Raw genomic sequence first — 21,463 nt, 5'->3', positions numbered from 1 at the left:
TATTTTGTGAAAATTGCAAGTCCCTACAGTTATTTATTTTTGAATTAAAAAAAAAAATAAATAATAATCAAATCGACTATGCCGAAAACTGGTTTTATGCACATAACATTCATAATATTACACAATAACCGCTTAATAACGATGGTACAGTTGAGAGGACCACTATATTGTAAGTAATACTTGAATTAGTAAATATGTTAAATATGTTATTTACATTTTTGTTCAAATCACTTACATAAAAACATTCAGAATTATAGTAATGGATCTACTATTCAACTATATAGTATTATAATAATTATACACATAAAACATTAGGCATTCTTTTTTACATTTCAATACGACGTAATCGGGCAATTTTACGATTTTTTTCGCAAAGTTTTTCCAAATATCTATCCGCGTGTCTCTGTAGTGCCCCTTTTCAGTGTTTGGGAAATTGATGAATGGGAGGGGTACACAATTTAATTCAAAGTTTTGGTTTATAGGTGAGGTATTATTATTACACGATTTTTTTTATAGAGTTGATGCAACTCTAGATACACTCCTAGATTTCATAACGTCACCGTAAAATATACCATTTTTGACTAGTGATGTGGAGGCCAATCATTCTATTTTAGTGTTTTAGGTTTTTTTTATATTTACATTTTTTGCCATGAGAGGATAGAACGTACATTGTATTTCAATATACCAGTTTTTTAGCGAGGCGTTTTAATGACTTTGTTATTATTAGTTATTTTTTCTACGATCGAATTATGCGTTATTCGACGATAGTATAATCATAGTAATTGCTTTATCACAATGTATAGGTAAATGATAAACGATATATGGCAAGTGTAAGGTGATTTACCAGAAAAACAATTCACTTCAATATTTCCGATAAATTTCCAATTACCTATTCCAATTCTAATTTTTATATATTGTCGACGAGGACATTTAAAATAAATTCAAACAATTCGTGTAAGAATAAAATATCATAGAAAAAATTCATCGTAACACGCAAAGATGATAATAATAATTTCGTATTCGTTTAACGAATTTCTGTCTTATATCGGAGTCACGAACCAACGAATCATAATAATATTGTACACTACAATAATCGAATACAGGTTGTTACGAGTTAATATTGTTATTATTGTATAACGACACGGCGGTCGGATACGGTTTCGGACTCGGTCTTACCTCCGTGTTTCCACTGTTGGATTTTGCAGTACAAAAAGCACAGGCACACGCACGCGGCGCACGACAGGGCCAGCGTGGACAGGATGGCGTTGATCCAGACGTCGTTGATGACGATCTCGTCGTACATGAGCCGGCCGTGCACGTTGACGGCCCCGCGGTGCGTGCCGTTCCGCTGGCCGCTCCGGACTATCGTGGAGGCCACGGTCGTCGACGTGGCCACGGCGATCGTGTGCGCGGCGGCCGTCGTGGTGGCTGATGCCAGTAGAGAGGCGTCCATCATGTAATAATGTTAGAGTAAAACGATGCGCAGAAACGGCGATCCTGCGGTATCCTGAGGGACGGCGCGATGAACGTTGCCTGCGGACCAGACCTAGAACACGACAGTATGATAAAATTAAAAAAATAGAACTCGATTGTCCCTCAATTAACACTCTTATAATATTAGAAATAAAATTATATCGTCTTTGTTTCGCCGATGACTTATTCAATCAGAAGTTTTAGCTATTTACATTAACCGTTTTCAGATTTGGCCGTTGTTCTCGATAGAATAGATTGTAAACATTTTGCGAGTATTTTCTATATATTATACACCTATTCTATGATGCCTATGCGATAGAACTTAGAAATTTGAGACTTTTGGTAAGTCAGTGTAATAATGAAGTGTCATGTCTCTTTTTTTTATTGTTTTATAAAGATGACGCGTCACTTCCAACCTTTTTTCTTACAAATTGTCTATTGTATATTTTATTGTATAGGTAACTGCAGTAACTGTTGAGTTTAATTATAAAAGTAAACGTTTCGATAAGTATTCATATTATATAGTAATAATGTTATTATTTTACAAACTTTGTGAAGAATTTAGATGCGTAAGAATGATATTTTATCAAACTATCTTTGCTGACGTGCAAACAAACATTCGTTGAATACTAATTGAGTCCGCAATTGAGAAAAGTAAAACATAAATATGTATCAACCAGTTCAAATAACTGAATTATACACAATAACATGTGTTATACTGTATTACACAAATTTATTGAATTTTTCAAAATTAACATAAAAAGGTGACCATTCTTTTGTATACTAAGTAATAGGAGTCGAGTGTGATTCGTAATAGTCGTAATAGAGTAGGCCACTTACACGGTTTATTGTACACGAAAGTGTTTAATTTTAATTCAATGATGGATCATCGCAAATGAAAAACTATTCTGAACTATATATTCTTCATGTTTATTGATATTGCTTTAGACTCTAAAGTTTAGAGTAACTATTGTTTTACTATTAATAATATTAGTATTATAATTTATAGTAGACTAGTTTAATTTTTACCGAACATATTGCATTTATTTTATTATTAATATTCAATTATTACAATAGTATATTATATTTGTATAATGTATTATTGTTATTACTTAACTTTTGAGTTAATACCGCTTTATAATGCGTGATAAGGATTGTAGACAAAAGCTAAGCAATGCCTAGCTTACAGTTAATCTAAATGTTGTGAACGTGATATTATTGTTTATATAAAATATAATAATAATATACGTAAAAGTTTGAAATCCCGTGAATAATAATTTTGAATTACAACAAAAACCTTAAAGCTATTATTTTTCGTTTAAATATCTAATTTGAATTTCAAATAATGACTTTAAAAATAAATTATTGTATATTTTTTTAGATTTTTTTGTTTTAGAATAAACGTCTTAGGCACCTTTTATTCAATTTTCAAACTTTTTGACCAAGCAATAACTCTAATATCGGCTTGCATAAAAAATCGATTCATTTTATGGTTTAATAAAATGTAGTGGACCAATTAAGGGCCACTAAATCATGTTTAAAGTGACCATTAGCTCACTATTGATTTATTAAATGTTTAGTGATTGTTCATATAACCCATATAGCTTATGCATTTTTACTGTTTCAAAAAGTGACGATAGTCACCAAAAATTTCCTTTTTTTTTAAAACCAATACATTCATCATTTCACTCAGAGTCTAAAACATTTTCAACCATACCTGTAGAATTGTTACGGGCGTATTGACAGGATTCAGTTAGTATTAAAACATGGACTCAATATTAGTATGTACCCAAAACAATTTGCGGCACTCAATTAGCTCAACAATTTTTATTGGAACTTAGTTCGAATGCATCCGAAGATTATGCAATAGAAACAAATAACGGTGTTTAATAATTTAACGTTGGTATATAAATTTTGGACTGAGTTATTAGTATTTTTATATTGTTATGTTTTTTATACCTAAATACTCATAAATCACTTGAATATTGAAGTACTCTAAACAACAAACGTTTGTTTGTTACAGATAGTGTTCTTATTACCTTTATAAATTTGTTAACAAGTCAATTAAATGTAATAATAAAACTAATAATAATGATATTACAAAATATATCCTGCTGAACGCAAATTATCTATGTTATAGGTACATATTAATATGTTTGTAAAGTGGAGACTTCGCATGCGGGTGTGGCATTTTTTTTTACGTAAAGTAATATATTTTTAACCTATAATTACATTTTATTATAAAATAGCTCATGTTTTGAATAATATGAAACATTATTACAACTATCTACTGGACTAACTTCAATTAAAAACTTGTAAACAAGTTAAATATGTTCAAATAATAAAGTATAATAAGAAATATTACAACTAACGATTGTTGTTACAGTAGATATATGATATATTATTATACGTATTTCGAAAAAGTATTTATTATAAGACACAATGTAGAAATCAATATTTATTTTTATATTCGTATATTTTTTTCTTATATTATTGTAAAAATGGAAACCCAATTATTTGTTATTAAAGTAAAATATTATCATTTACCAACTGCTGTTTAATAGTATTATATTACGTAAGCTCCAAAAATACTATGGGAAAATATTTGAATAAAAAACATCGTATTTTTATATAACAGTAGGTAGGTGTAGGTACAGTCGGTAATTAGATTTATCGTCGTCTGTCGTGAAAATCGATCACTTCGACTTATCAAAAGGTGTATAGAACCCTACAAAGAACTAAATTCAGTAAAAAAAAAAAAATACCATTATTTTGCTGGCGTCCAATATATTATGTATATGACGGTGTTGTTTACGCGCAATCTCACATAGTGTTTTTCATATATTAAATTTTGTTTTTTATGTACGTTATATAATGCGCAGTTCACATATCTACCTAAATGTAACGGATCGAGAAGAATATCGAAAATCAAACAACATTATACTGTAGAAAACGCAAACGTTTGATTTTATAAATTATGATTTTGTTTATTTTATTTAAAGTAGGTTGGCGAGTAAATGTTTTCGAATTAGGAAAATCCACTCAAGTTTCCGGAACGCCAACGATCGCTCGAGATTAAATTTCAAACTCGATGTAATTCGAATAGATTTAATAAATAAATATTATCGTATCTCGACGGTTCAACGGTAATTACGAATCGGTATGTTTTAATCTCACAATATTTTTATTCCACATAATTTATCATTACTTCGACAACAATATAAACTGCCTACAGCATCGCTACGACGACGACGACGACGACGACGACAACAATAATTAATATTGCAGCAGTGCGTGTGATCGTGTCACAACTCACAACCGTTTCATTATACACACAGCTATATTATTATAATATTGTACGTAATAATGTACTCGTACATATTATACCGCGTAAGTCCATAACGCATCGCCGCCCGAACAATATATTATAATACAGACAGGAGGCGTATACTATAATGCCAAATACTGTACGCACCGCGTTATATATTTAAATATTTCGATATTATTTCGTCCAGGTCGGCCAGGACGCATGCTGGTCCGAAGCAGATGTATAGTATAAATAGTATAATAATATACTGCATAATTGTAGGTACAGGATGTGAGTCGGCGAATCACGTTCTCGCCCAATTTTCTCTTTAATACGTAATATCAATTTAATCAAATTATGATTTTTGAAACTTGAGGCCTGAGGGTATATATATATTTACTTAGAGAAATATTTTTTAACACTTTGTTATATAGCATTATAAGGAGAAGCGTCCTAACTGTGAGTATGTTTTTTTTTTCCAATTGAGGACTCATATTTTTCACTGTATGCTGATGTATTATTTTTTTGGAAATATTAATATGTATCTATATTTAAATCATAATTCAAAACTCAACCCGTAGTTTTTGAGTTATTAAAATGTATAGTATATTATTATTTATTAAACTGAAGACAATAGCCATTAAAAATTGTGTTACAAAAATTTAAAACAGATGTGATATTGGGTCTAGTATTTATCAATATACTCGGACAATCGTTAAAAAAAAAATAGAAAATGTCGATAGATTAATATATTCAAACCATCATTGTCCACATATCTTAATATTGGATTATAAACCTACTCACCTACTAAACAGAATTAACAGCTCAAAAACTACTCGATCAAATTTCGATTAAAATAATTCAAGATATTTTTAAATAATTCATACCCGACTAATGAATATCAGGGTGATTCCGATTTGAAAAAAATAATTGTTTATAAATGGTTCAAAAATTTTAATAATTTAAAATATGGTCTGTAAGTGTACTTTAAAATTTCGAAAAGCAGGATTTGAATAAATGTATTATATTAAACGAAAACAAGGGTCGAAATATGCTTGGCGAATCGCCCTGTATAAAGCTTCACCGGAAAATTCAATTATAGTACTATACGCGCAGTGATCCGATAACACTTGTTTTATTTTATCATTAACACTCACCCTCTGCGGGCTCACTGATACACACTATTCAAAAACGTAGTATATCAATTGCTATGGGTAGTTAAATTGTAATTGTTTAGGTCACCGTGCGTATTACGCCATTACAATATTAATTATTATTATCAACAAACAAATTAAACGTAGTTTAGACTTTAACAATAGCGAATAATACGTATTGTATATTTTGATGTTCGGGTGTTATCGTCTCGCCGGCTATTTGTGCATTTCGCTTACACGTCATTCCAATGATGTAATTAAAAAAAAAAACCGGAGAAGTCGCTATGCTGTATAGCAGGTCGAGTGTATCTCGTCAGTCATCAGTCGGAGGGGCTGACTACTCTCGCCGACCGCGGACGGTTATCTCGTCGCACATAACGCGAAATCGCCAATAGATAACTGTAATTCTACTTGTCTAAAAAATAATTTGGAATTTTGTAGAATCTCGTCAAAATTTGAAATTCAGTCGCTCTTAAAAAGTTCACATTAACGATTAACGTAATACATTTTAAATGTAGGTATAAACCAAAGTTTAGGTATGAAATTAAAAAGCTTATCAATTTTAAATTGTAAGATAGTTTGAAATTTTTCTAGCGATTTTTACGAAATTAAAAAAAAAATCGGAGTAGGTATTATGCATTTTTGATACTTTTCAATTTCCATTAAAAAAACTTAAACGAAAAACATTGTATTAAACAGTTAAGCTTTTTAACTCGCAGACAAAAAATTTTATAATACATATAGTCGAATAAAAACAAAAATTCGAACATTTAAATGATAATAAATAGCTAAAAAAATATCCAAATTATTTTTATACGTCTAGAAAATGCTATACAGCGCTAAATATTTAGTGAAAATTCCAATTCTTTACGGATATTTGTTTTTGAATTAAAACATAAAAAGAGACAAATTAGTTGTATTAAAAATTGGTAATTTATTTTAATTTAATTTTTTGTTTTTCTCGATTATTTTTAAAAGTATTTTTCTTCTATTGATTCACGAAGTATCAAATATTTATACGAGAAAAAACTGGATAAACAGTTTTGATATAACTAAAAAAAAAAAAAAATATCTCCATAAATTATTATTATTATTGAAGCATTTTTCTATTGTTGAAAATTTCTTCAGATATAAAACAAACAATTTGAAATATCACACATAATGGTATCACTCCACTCAGAATCTAAAGTATAAAAATACATTTCTGACAAATTTTAAGTTTTCTGACAATAACCCCATCTAAACCGAAGGTATAAACTATAAACTAAAGGTTATTTGTTTTTATTTATTATTTGAAAAATGATTCTGTTAGGTGAACTTGACAGGTGATTAAAAGAAAACCCCAAACATTTTTTAGAAAGATGTGTTACAGATAATGGCTGTGGCAAAACATTAAATGTAGTTTGTAATTTTGGAGGAAAAAAAAATTCATTTAAAATATTAGAAAAATAAATTATTGATAAATGGAAATATTTACAAAACTTCTGTTTTTGACAAAATAAATTGGTTCTTTTATCGTTAAAAACTTATAACTGTAGAAACCTAACATTTTTATTAATATTTTATAGACATAATTGTAATTATCAAAATGGTTTGAATTATTTTACGCCATTTATATAGACATTTAATGTTCTACTTTTTCACATTTCAGATTTTGAGTGGATAATGAATGTATAGATGATCATTGTAGATTTACAATGATGTGTTTTTAATTTTTTGTATCTATTATATTCTTTTAATACTGTAAAAATACTTCAATTTTCAATTTTGATTGTGGGTTATGGTTACAAAATTTGATCAAGTTAGTACTTTTAGGTGTCAAAAATAAAAAATTCTTAGTACTTTTTAAAATAGCTCGAAAAACAAGAATTTTTAAGTTTAACTAGCACTTGACAAAATTAATTTTGTTTTACTGTTGTAATTCGAAAATAAGTAACCGTAGATACTTTATATTTTCATTGAATGTTTGTATTATCATTTTATAAACATAATACATTTTTAAATAATTTAAAGCTATTTATAATATGTAGATATTTTTAATTTTTGATGTTTTTTTCTATAAATGCTGATAAAAAAATTATTGCCAAGTAGAAATGCTTGAAAATTTAATGCAAGGTCCCCTATAAGTTGTTTATTTACTAAAATATATCAAAACTGTATAGTCTCAATACTTATTTATAAACGTTTAATGTAAGAATTTTAATAAAATATGTTAAAATACATCTTTATAAAATTCATCTACATTACGAAAATTTCCAAACTGTAAGTAAAATCTTCAATTTGTTTAGTTAAAGTTTAAAAATGTAATATAATTTTTCTCACAAGTATTGAAGCTAAAAAATAAAAAAAAATATACAAATACAATTAAATTTTAAAGATATTTGAAGTTCAAATCTGGACAAAATTTCCTATTTAAACGATGAATAACAATGTCAATATTTTGTTAAAATTTAAAAACATTATTCGTGGGGAATTAAAACTTTTATGTATATTATGAATTTTACTAAAATAAAATTTTCAAAATATGTAGATTCATTTTTGATTTCTTATTCTAAAGCAGAATATATTTTTAAGTATTTCGATACATAAAAGTTGAATTTTGGATAAGTATGGTTAAATAAGTATTTAAGTGTTGATAAGAACTTCAAAAAATGTTAGTTCACTATTCTGTCCATCAAAATTTTAAATATGCTTTTAAGTTATAACTAATAAATTACTTGTTTGAAATTTGAATTTTATAGATAAAAATACTCTGAATATTATTTTATTTCGGAATATGAAATTTAAAATGGTTATTTTCATTCAAAAGAGTAAAACACTCAAATAATTATTATTATAAAAATGAGTGTAACACATATAATTTTTAACCATAACCGTTATTTGTAACATATTAAAATTATGTAAAAGGAATATTTTTAAAGTACTCTAATGTTTTCTGAAATAAGTAATATATGATGCCTTATGTTTAATGGACATTCTATATATTATTATAAAATATTTTTATAAATAAAGAGTGACAGACTGTCTACGTTCAAAATCGTTTTTCGTACCTATATGCAATGATTTATCATTGAACTCAAATTTAACACATCCATTACAGTCACCTATACAATGACGAAGTACACTCAACATTCTACAATATAGCATAATATAAGAAGTACTGCGTAGATCGACCCCTAAGTTTTTTTATTTTATATATACGAAGTGGCCGGTATTTTTTCGACACACCAATTTTTTTCACTCTATTGAATAATATAAAATCTACAAGAGCGATTGTAATTTAAAATGTATAATATACATTAAGGACTATACGCCTATTGTTTTATGCCATTTAATACGATTACGTTTTAAACTTTGAATATAATATATGTGAATTTGTGTTTGGCGTGTGCACCTAAATAGAAATATCTTTGCGATATCACTAAAATATGTGCGTAGAAAAAAAACTGAAATAAAGTCGTATATATAGTCGCTATAACTCTAAATCCGTAAAACCGTATAACACCACAATAATTCTGGTGTTAGTGATGTAGGATACTACGTTATTAAGTTTCCATTTCAGTGGCACAACTGGAAAGCATTTTCTCGAAGACGATTTTACAATATAATTATAAATGCTAGTACCTATATATTATAGGGTGATTTATCAAGCGTTTATACAACTTTTTTTTATTTAAAAATGTAATTTTTGGTAAATTTACTTAAAAACCATATTATTTTAAATTTATAAATATTTAAATTTTTTTATGTTATTTAATGAGTGTTCCATGGAAATCCAAATTCTGTTTTTCAAATAAAAACCCCTAATTTTTATTGTAAATTATTTAGTGGACAATTTTTCTGAAAAATTTAACCTACCAAAATAAAAATTCTAACGAGTAATTTTTGAGTTATTTGACATTATATACCAAGAATAATATAGCTTCATAATAACGGATTTGGAATATATATATCAACATTTACAATTCGTAAAAATATTAAGTATTTAATATTAAATTTATTTAAATTTTTGTAAAAGCATTTTTTTAAGGACTTATCCAAGCATCATCCTTGGCATATGAAAAAATTGTATCGATTGAATTTTTAAATAGGTATCAATAAAATTATCCAATGAATAATTTACATTAAAAAAATAAGAATAATTTCATTAATATAAAGCTATAAAATGAATATGGGTATGCTTGGTGAATCAGCCTGTTTATTATTTTACATCGTAGGTTATGAAAAGAAATGTAACGCCACCTTCCCAATCTCACTGAGTCGCGTAAGTCCCTGCATCGGTGTAGGTATATAGTTTAATTTTTTTGCATTCGCAACGATTGGAAAGTATAATAATTAAGTAGGTCATACGTTTATTATTATTTAGAATGATTATTTTTAGGACTTGCAAGTTTGTGCACTAAAATATGAATTATATTTTTAATTTACATTTATTATTTTATTAAAAAAAAATAAAAAAATCTTAGACAAATCGTATAACACTTGAAAAAATGAAAACAGTAGACTATTTGAAAACAATAATTGTTACCTACGTTTTATTGTATTCACAATTTTAAAAATACAAATAAAATATTTCGTTTTTCTTACTACCTAAAAATTTCGTTTATAAAAATGTTAAAATTGTAGAAACATAATTTATGCGTTAAGGTCGAACGAAAAAAAAATTATAAGCCATCACTTATGCTACGTGTAGATAGAACAAAAATGTGAATCATGTATCCAAAACTGACAAAATACAGGCGAAAGCGTGTACGCTTCTATATTTAGTTCCTTTCTATTTTAAGACATGGTTTAAATTTATAGCCTATAAGTAGATAATCCATAACGATTTGTTGTACCATTGTATATCCCCCCGCGATACAACACACACTTAATAATGAATACATGATTTTTAACGTTAATACTTTTCACGCTTTACTCAGAATTTAAAAAAAGATGACAAAACATTTGCATCAAACCCGTTTAAAAATGTTATTAACTTTTCCAAGAACTATATTACATGTAAAAAAAATAAGTGTATTCAAATTTTGATTTTCGGATTTCTTTGGAGTGTCTTGTGTGAAGATACAAAGTTAAATAATAAAAAACTACTCATTCGATTTTTAATATTGCTGAGTTAAAATTCTCAGAAAAATTAACCATTAATTAATTTGCAGTGGAAAAAAAGGGGTTTAAAACAGAAGTTGGAAAGTATTTCCACAAGGACACTCTTTAAATTGAAGAAGAAAAGTGTATAAATATGCTCGATTGACTACGTTATGAAAATATACAATATATAAAATAAACTGCGTAATTGTTTACGACATCACCTATCAAAAAATAATGTTATCTTATGAAAGATAGTATTTTGCGTCAATTTTAGTGCTTGTAATCTGTATTAAATTTTAAAAATGTCATTTTGTACTAAATCTATAGACGTTTATTTTGATAATTCACGCGACACTTTCAATTTTAATTATTGAAAATTACTAAATCTACTGAGCTTATAAGTTACATCATGTATGTAGCATTGTAGCATACTGCACTAATACTTACACGTATCTTATATTACTGTATAATTGTTTTATTGTTAATAACAATATATTTTCTACTGATAATAAATACGTAAGAGACGTTACTATAATTACTTGTCAATATAACTCGTCTGATCTATTTGATTAGTTTATGTTACATATTATTTTCTTTATAACAATTATCAATTTACTATCGAAATATATATAACATATATTTATAAATCAGTTGGAGTATTTTCAACAAATATGTGAAGAGTAAAAAAAAAATTGACAAAAAAAGCTTAGTTTCGGTATTAAGTTCCTAGTAAGTAGTAAGTATTTATAAGAAAATGTGAGCACCTAAGTTTTATTTTAATTTTATTTAATTTTAAAAATTAATTTTATAATATTTAATTGTTTTAGGCACATAAATTAACAAATACGGACAATGAATTATATTCACGAATGGTTGAAATATATTTTAATAAGTAAAAAAAAAATATTATTAAATATTTTAAGTGGCGCAAATTACAATAATATGTCTATAAGACTTTATGACGAAAATTACAATTGTTGTTGGTACAAGATGGCGCAAATGCGCAATACCCTTTTATTTAGTTTTACGTAGTGCAAATTACAACATTAAAAAGTGGCGCCAATTACATTTTTTTTTAGATGTTTTAATGCCAATATCTTATACACACAGTTCCCATTACCATCGTGTTGTACGCTATAGGTTATCTGCCTAATAAATAATAACCAACAGCAACGCAAAAATATGTATTGAAAGGATTTGTTCAAAATTGTACTACTTATAACTAATCCAAAGCTATGTTACCTTGGTTTTTTGATTTTTTTTTTTTTTTTAATCGTGTTAAATTATTAGTTTACCTACCTGCCTATATAATTTGCACAACTTAAAATGCCACGGCCATCGCCGTTCACGTACTCAATGCGGCAGAGTCGTTTTAATCATCGATTGATCGCGGAGGGGGGGATTAAAATATATTCGACGCATAAACAAATAATGATAATTAAAATAATAAAAAAAAAAATTTATACCGGATACAGAAAATTGGTTTCGGGTATAATACTCGTCTCGATTCGATCACCTTGGTTCGGGATAGCTGCAATATTATAGTGATATCGTTTAATACATTATTATTAAATAAGTACACGTAAATCTTATCCGCGAGTGGGAATACGTGCAGCCTATATCAATAGGTTTTTTTGTATACAATTATAACAACGTATATGTTTACAGGGTAATCTGACAAGGACGCTCATCCCCGCGATTCCTTTTAGTACAGAATTTATTCGGATTCAGATTTTTAGAATTTTTAAGTTAACAATATTTTAAAATAGTTACTTAGATTTTTTAAACCGTTATTTATGTAGGAATGTGCAGTGGGAGATAGCGATGATACAATGTTTTTTCTAATGATAACCAATTATTTACAGTAAATGTTGTCAAGAAGATGTTTTAATTTTTAATATTTCGAACAAAACTATAAAACGGATGTAATATTGGATAATATAATATATATTTACTATAGAATTGTAGTACTTGTAAATGAAAATTTTCAATGATTTAAAAAAAAACCCTTAATTTATCTTATATCAGAATTTGAAATATGTAAACGAGTATAGGTAACATATAATATTATATTATAAAATATAGTGAAAATGGGGCGGGTATGCCAGGTTAATCACTCTGTATATAATATCGTGATTTCCACGTGGTATATTAACAATAATTATAACCCGTGACCGAAGTCTGAGTTCACTATATTATAATTCTATCGAGGTATACAATGTATTATATGCTGCTTATATTGTTTTCATCTGATGTGATTCTTACGATCAATTCTAACACGATAGTTTATCACGACTATGATATTATTATAATATTTATTAACTAACATGCATATCAATTAGATACATTATTCAATTATTGGTTTATTCTGAGGATTGGGTTTTCAACTGTGTAAAGTGACAGTCAAGTGAACGTAATGTAAAAGAAATCGCGGGGCACACGTGTCACCGATATGTTGTCGACCACTATTATATAGTATCTTTCACTAAAATGTGTGTACTTTTTGTCCATCGTTTATATTAATTGTTTAATCATTCTTTATTATTCTAAATCAAATTGAATTGCAAGATAAACATATTACACGAGTCGACATTTGATAAACTCCAAGGGTGCGATCGATATAATATGTTTAATTTTTAATATAACTTCATAAAAAAAAAAAAAAAAAATGGAAATATATAGGTGGGTATACTCATATTTCTTATCGTATTAATAAATTTCAGTACAATGGATAAAATATTGCCGTGTTTTAAAAAAAAAGAAACCGGACGGTTCTCTTTAATAAAAACAATTTTAGATGGATTATCAAGAATAATATATTATATTTTTTAGGCAATAATCTGCTATATTACACTGTTAATATATAGGTAGGTAGTAACGTTAATTATCCAAAACATAAATATATTATATCGGGGTTTTGAAATCGAAATGAATATTATCGATTTTTAATTTAAATTTTATTTACTGATATTTGTTTTTTTCTGATTTTAATTAAAAATAATTTATAATTTTTATATTGTTACTCAATATCGATGTAATTATTATATGATTTGCAATTCAATTTTTAGCATAATTATTCTTTGATTCAAAATATAAACTATACATTTTTATGATTTTAATATTGATTTCTAATTACGGAAAACCTGTTGTCGTTACGTGTGGCTGTGAAATGAGTCTAAGAAAACGAAATATTAGTTGTTACTTTTTTACCTACTGATGGAAAATATTATATAGACCTAACAATTATTATTTAATTTTAAATTTAAATTATTTTTTTTTAAAACTTTAAATTGATACGTTGATAGAATTTATAAAAAGGTTATTGTATTGGTACAAATTATCGATTTAACTTTTTTCAATTTTATTATACATTTTGAATATAATTTAAAAATAATTATTTTTTAATATTACTTTTGATTTATTTAACGATTTTTGAAATTGATTTCAAGCTATATTGTATTATATTGTATTGCGACGCCGACGAGAATAATAATACTCATTATTGGAGCACGCATGGAAATAAATCACGGATTGTGTATTTGTACATGTATACAATGAATTTGATTTGTGTCCAACAGAACCAATTTCGAGGATTCGGATTTAGCATTTATGTGAATATTGACATATACGCGTATAGTGTAGCTTAAGAGTAAAATGTATAGAAACTTTATCTGGGTATTTACGTTGGTTTTTTACGATATTTTAATTTGTAACTCACTGCCGTCACTTTATATTTCTTAGATATCGCTCAAAGGTCGTTTGGCTGTGTTAAATAACGTCTAACAGTCTGTGGATGTAACGGTGTGATGTGAAACAATTTCAATTCACGAGGAACGTTGGTTCATTGCTCGTAAAATAGTCCATTTAGTATCAACAACTTTAAGTACGTAAAATATATGATGGCTATAATGCGCTTTGAAATCATGATATTACAAGCCGTGCTGTAGTTATATAAGCGACCGAGACTCGTAGCGTATATAGTGTTCCATATAATATTACAGCTAGTACAATATTATTATATTAAAATATATATCTGATTAAAATTGTAATACTTATTTTAATTCACAAGCGCTCTTACAGGACCGATCGATTATAATATCGAACGATAATTCGATAAGATGATGGCCGTACGGTATTTATGATCACTACAATATATACCGCCACTACGTTGCTTTAGTCGAACGACAGATAATAATATTATCGCGAACGTATATCCAGCAATATTATGGTCTTGTACGCACATAAACTAGTTTAAAAGATCGATTTCCAAACAAATATTATACGTAGACAGTATTATGAACTATATAATAACTGTGCTAAGTTAGTTAGGGATGTGTAGGTAGATCACCTTGTCGTATTCTCGGCGCCCAAACGCGAGTTTATAGACACACACACACACACACACACACACACACACACATTACATTTATTACTCGTCTGTCGCAATTTATATTGTTCTTATTGAAAATTATGTCCGACGCATAACGAAATAAAAAAAACCATTTACTATATAATAATATTGTATTATTGGTGCGTTTTAAAATTTTATATTTTAATTTAACACTTTCCTAAATGAAAATATTATTGTACAATGACTACGTACCAAATACTTCGTTTATTTTATACATATCATTATTATTATTATCAAGGCTGGACATTAAAACTTTTAAGTTATAAGTACATTTTATTTCAACTTTATAACTTAACTAGTTACTTTTGTGTTTTCGTTAAATTAAATTAATTAATTTTTGTTTACAAATTTATTTCATTTTTATTATACATTTCAATCGATTTCGTTTATATATAAAAAAAAATATTTCGTTTTTTTTTTTTTTAGTGACAAAACCCTTTAATGAAACACTATAAAGATAATATATAGATATAAAAAAATTGTACATAGTGTTATAAACTTTTTTTTAACTAAGTAAAAAGTTTAAAAAACATGATACATTATCTTTTAATTTAACGAAGTTAACCGAAAATTAAATTAACTTTTAACTTTATCTTATTAATATTTATACATTATTATCTCAACTTGAATGAGTTAAAAAATAACATTATTTTGCTCAGTTTTGATTATTATTATCATCATTACATTGTATGGAGTATCGCGGACCGAGCTAAATGTCTATGGAAACACGATATTTTCCCTCTCCTCTTTTTTTTCACCTATGAATATTTTGCATTATCGAATCATAAATTTTTATTTTTTACATAATAGTATAATATATTATTATATTATGTTTATGTGTATTATAGTGGAAAACATTGTACATCCGCGAAATAAACACGTTTCCTCGCCACCCGTTCGCTGGTCATCGATTAGAGTCATTTAAAAAAATAAAAATGTATATTTATAGAAACCAACTCGTTCGGGAGAGCTACAAATGAGAAAAGAAGCAGTTTCCTATAGCGGAAACCAATCGAAGGTAAACGTGTTATTTAAATACAAATACTCATATAACATATAATATCATAACATTACGTATTATTACTACAGAGTACACAGATCTATACCCATATGATTTACATTGGCTTCATCTTACACGTATACCATCGACAAACGTACCTAAATTTAATAATAAAATATAAGAGTAAGTCAACTGAAACCTACGTCCTATTCGAATAATATTTACCTCCGCGAATATACGCTATCGTCACGTCACAGATCTCATCGGCATATTATAAGTAATATCTATTATTATATTGAGCATAATATACCTATATAATATACTTAATTTTCACATTTCGTCAAAGGTGGACATTAAATGTTTAAAAATTTAATTTTTTTTCTCTTAGCTTTTACTATGGTTAATTTTAAAAATAATACGTTACGTTACAATTAAGTTTATATACATTATTACCAATTAAATATATTATAACGTAGTTAGAACTAATCATTAATTTTTGTATTTAAATACGCTGTATAGGTATATAATTATTTCAAACAAATTCTCCGATTTAATAATTTAGTTAACACAAAATATATGTCTACTATAAAGTGTAACATAATATCATGTCTTAACTACAGCTAACGTGCAACAGAGACAACAATAAGAAGGATTAATAGAATTCAGTTATAACACAATATTTGGTTATTATTTGACGACTATTAAAGTTATACGCAATCGCCTGTGTGGCCTAGGTATAGTAGGTAAATAAAAACAATTAATGGACTTATTTTTAACTGAGTTAAATTAATACTTTTCTCCGCGTTATAACTTTAAAGTTTTTGAGTTGAATATAATATTGTTTGTTAACTGAACGCTTATAGCTCAACAGTCTTAATGTTGAATTAACTTAAATAACTCAAGTTAATTTTTTCCATTAACTTGCCCACCTTGTATTTTATTACTGAAAGCAAACAAACCACGTGTAGGACTTTGACCTTTTAATTTAAATAAAAATATAAACATTTAAACAGGGCTTCAAAACAGTAGATACAGGTTAAAAATCTAATGAGTTTTAACCTGTACCTATACTGTTTTGAAGCCCTGTTTAATTTTTAAATAATTTGAAAATATTATATTACGTAATAATATAATATAGTTACATTGTATGCGTTAAAATTTACCGAATACCGCGGCAATAACCATTAGGACCGCATAACTGATAAATTATTGTCACAGCCATTGAAAATAACTATATCAAAGCCTATTAAATATTATCTATTGTATCAGAACAATAAATTAAATTCATAAATTGCAAATTATTATTAATTAAAATATTTTAAATATACTATCACAATAATAATAATAATAAATTATATGATAATCATTACTCGTTTTATATAGTTTAGTAGTACGCAGTACAAATAACGATTTGTATTTTACCGACATATTATACAGAATTGTGCCCTGTTTATTATATTAATATATAAACTATGATTTTCTTTTTTTGTTACATATTAAAGGACGTTTTATGCAAAAAACGTTTCAAAATAAACATAATCAATGCATACTATATTATAAAGTAATTATAATTGCTACAACCAACAATTCTTTGTTTTAGATTGACTATTTTGTGGTTGATTCGGAATCGTCTGCAACCGTGTGTAACGCGTTTGAAACGATTGTCTCTTTGGTTTTGGTTTTAATATACGTCGTACGTGTTAGATTTTATATATATTTTATAATATAATCATCTACTTGAAGCGCAGAGGTCATCGAAAACACGATATATTATTTTCAATGTCACGAACAGGTGTTGATCCACAAAATAAATTTATCTGTAAACAAAACCGAGATTGTCGAGAATTCGGAATGCTAAAAAATTAGGAGGGTCTTTCGGGAGGGGGTTGTAAGTTATTATGTTTGCAAAAAAAAAAAAAGTTTTTTTTAATCTATATTCATCGCGATCTTATTCTTGTATACGACATTCTATTACAAATAAATATATTATATATTTATATATTTTTAAATCATTATTATCATGGTCGTTTAACGGTTGACAGATTCTTGCGGTAAACCCGAGAAATGATCAAAACACCATTATTTTCAGTTAAAATTGTTTTATTGTATTATTTATCTACATATAGTTATAATACATTAAATGCACGTGTATGTGGTATACTCAGGTGAAGCTCAGAAAGCTGTGTCCCTTCCCGAAATATTTGGAAAATTTGAAAATGTGTTCGGTGAACTGTATATACAATATAAAAGGCAAACGCACGTACTAACATTTTTGTAATTTGTATGAAAAATTATAAAGGGACTATATACCCGTGATCATCCACATACCGCACTTATATGAGGATCCTGGTTAAGTCTTAATGTAACGAATAAAAATTCGTCGTCGTGATGGAGGGGGCCTCCACGGCAAAAGCAGTAGCTACACCACTTGGTTTACTCATGTGTGTGTACCTACGTCTAATGTAATTTTTTTATTCCAATCGTGTTAAATCAAAACATTGGTTTTTGAGGAAAAGAACAACTCAACTGTGAAAACCTATTAATAGTGCTAAAATTATGATCATATAGTTATAAACATATATATAAGCTTATAAATATTTTAGTAATAGTAATATCGCCGATTTTCGGAGCGTATATAGAAACACATATACGTATCTATATGCGTTATTAATGACTAAATGAAATATTATGTCATTTACAAATGTTCGGCCGAAAACAATACTATTATTATTTTAACATTAATTAATAATTAATAGTTAAACATAAATCAGTAATCAGCAGCACTGATGATTATATTAGGTATATATTCAATGGCGTTCGTTGGTATAATTATTCAGCAATAATATACATAGAAATAGTAGAAGCGTGTAACGAGCATTATTGATATGCAAATTATAATTGCTGCTCGGAAAAAGTAACGAACAACTATCAACATTTTAGGATTTTGACGGAAATTATAGTAATGTTTAATAAATACGTTTTCACACGATGTCCAAGCCCCATTTACGCATGACTTTTTCTATTTATATTATATAATGAAATATCTATACCTATACATATACCAATAATACTCTACTATTACATTATTCAAACGTAAGATAAAAAAAAATTCAATTCAAGAGTCCACCACGCCTCCCGTACAATCGTTATTATTTTATAGACGCGTGTACGAAAAATATCCTCCTGAAATATTAATGTAATTTGCAGCAGGCCTGGAAAAATGCTACGCTGGTGAATGATTTTGATAGATAGCAACAATAACGTAATATAAATATTAATACAGTGAAATATTCTCTAACGGACACCTCTAAACGTCAAAATACCTCTAAAAATAGAGGACGCTTTTTTTTTGGATTTAACTACAAACTGAGCACTTTGAATAGCGATCACCTCCAAATTGCGGACAAATTTTCAGCGATCCACACTGTCCGGTAATTAGAAATTTCACTGTATGAGACTGCCAACATCTATAAACACCTACCAATTATATTCGTGAATTTAAATTTCTTAATGACATTTGCAAATAGAATTTCATGCAAGTATTGAGAATATTCATCGGTATCTTTTTATTTATAGATGTACAGGTATGATTTATGCCTATGTTGCAATAGGCTTGAATTGAGAAGTCGTAGTTATTCCTTATCACTGGTATTCCATTAAAAGAGTCGCTTCTTTCAGAAAATTGTCTATACGAAAGGTAAGCGGAAATTCTTAAGTTGAGGTATATGACAAATTAGGTGCACTTTAATTACATTAATTATCTTATCAGATTACATTTTAGGATATAATAAAGTAATATTTGTAACTTGATAGTTGGTAGATATAATTGTCATAACATCTATTATACGGTAGTTTATTTTTCATTTTGTTCGATAAGTTGTATTTAATATTTAAATATAGTTTATACCTTGTGACATAATCGTCTATTCTTTAAAAAAAACATGTTGAAAACGTAAACAATTGAAATTTATCAATTAAAAAAAAACATGAGAAAGATATTATATATTACCTTATTACATAATATATTGTACATTACATAATCATAGAGATGTAAATAAAGCGTTAAAAATGTCTTACAAGTCAGTAGAGTGCTTCCTCCTAGCTATATAATATTTTGTCGTTTTAAAATTTTAACTCCTAACTTTAATACGCATGTGCTCTCATTTATTATCTCTGTGTCAGTCTATACTTTATTTAGACAATTTAAAAATAAGTACTCATCGCTACCCCAGACCAGCTCCTCAATTTTTAAATGGCTGATTAGGTGATCTCAGACCAGTAAAACTATGGAATTAATATTTAATAGTAAACTCTCTTAAATTCATATCATACAATTCTGATTGACCAATATTGGCGTACTTAACTATGACTTACGACATTTTATTTTTAAGATTAACCTGCACGACTGGTTCAAATATTAATGTATACGTATAATGTTTACCATACCTCCTCTGCAGTCTATAGACAGCCTTTATACTACAGTGTAGTTAGTAAAGTATTATACGTAGACGAATATTATAACTTATAAGTAAAAGTATAGGTACACAAAATGCTAATGTCATCGAGTTAAATATATGCGTGTGTGAGACGGGCTAGGTCATATACCTATACCTGAGTACCAGGTTGACGGTCGTTTACTATAGGTAAAAATTATTCAGGAAATAATTTCCCAGAATTTCCGGGTCATTAGATGAAATAAGATGGATTTAAAGAGAGCAGTAAATTATGAAAAGAAAAAATCAAAATGAATACACATTTTATTAAAAAAAAATACGAAGAATCATCACAATAATTAAGTATCTCATAAAGTCTTGTTTATCTTGTTGAATTCTAATATTCGTAACGTAATATTTTTACACTCATACCGTACTTAATTTTTCAAATTTAGTGATGTTTATAATAAAAACATATTTGGTTAATAATATTTAATATAATATAGTATACACATATTTGATATTAAAAAAGTAAAAATGCGATGTAAACTAAATCCCCGCGAGTCATGGTACAGAATAATGAGCATTTTTCAAATA

General features: G+C 27.4%; 1 protein-coding gene across 1 annotated transcript in view; it reads right to left on the bottom strand.

Moving 5' to 3' along the window:
• The window catches only part of LOC132924145 (uncharacterized), a 74,607-nt gene that overhangs the window by 39,311 nt on the left and 13,833 nt on the right, over positions 1 to 21,463 (bottom strand). The window contains exon 2 of the mRNA XM_060988270.1: positions 1,177 to 1,546. Coding sequence (XP_060844253.1) covers positions 1,177 to 1,456 — 280 coding nt within the window. The 5' untranslated portion in view covers positions 1,457 to 1,546. The remainder of the gene's footprint in view (positions 1 to 1,176; positions 1,547 to 21,463) is intronic.

Source organism: Rhopalosiphum padi, chromosome 3 (genome assembly GCF_020882245.1).
Source record: "Rhopalosiphum padi isolate XX-2018 chromosome 3, ASM2088224v1, whole genome shotgun sequence".
NCBI classification, from domain to species: domain Eukaryota; kingdom Metazoa; phylum Arthropoda; class Insecta; order Hemiptera; family Aphididae; genus Rhopalosiphum; species Rhopalosiphum padi.
The sequence above is the reverse complement of the archived record's forward strand: the minus strand, read 5'-3'. Positions and strand labels throughout refer to the sequence as shown.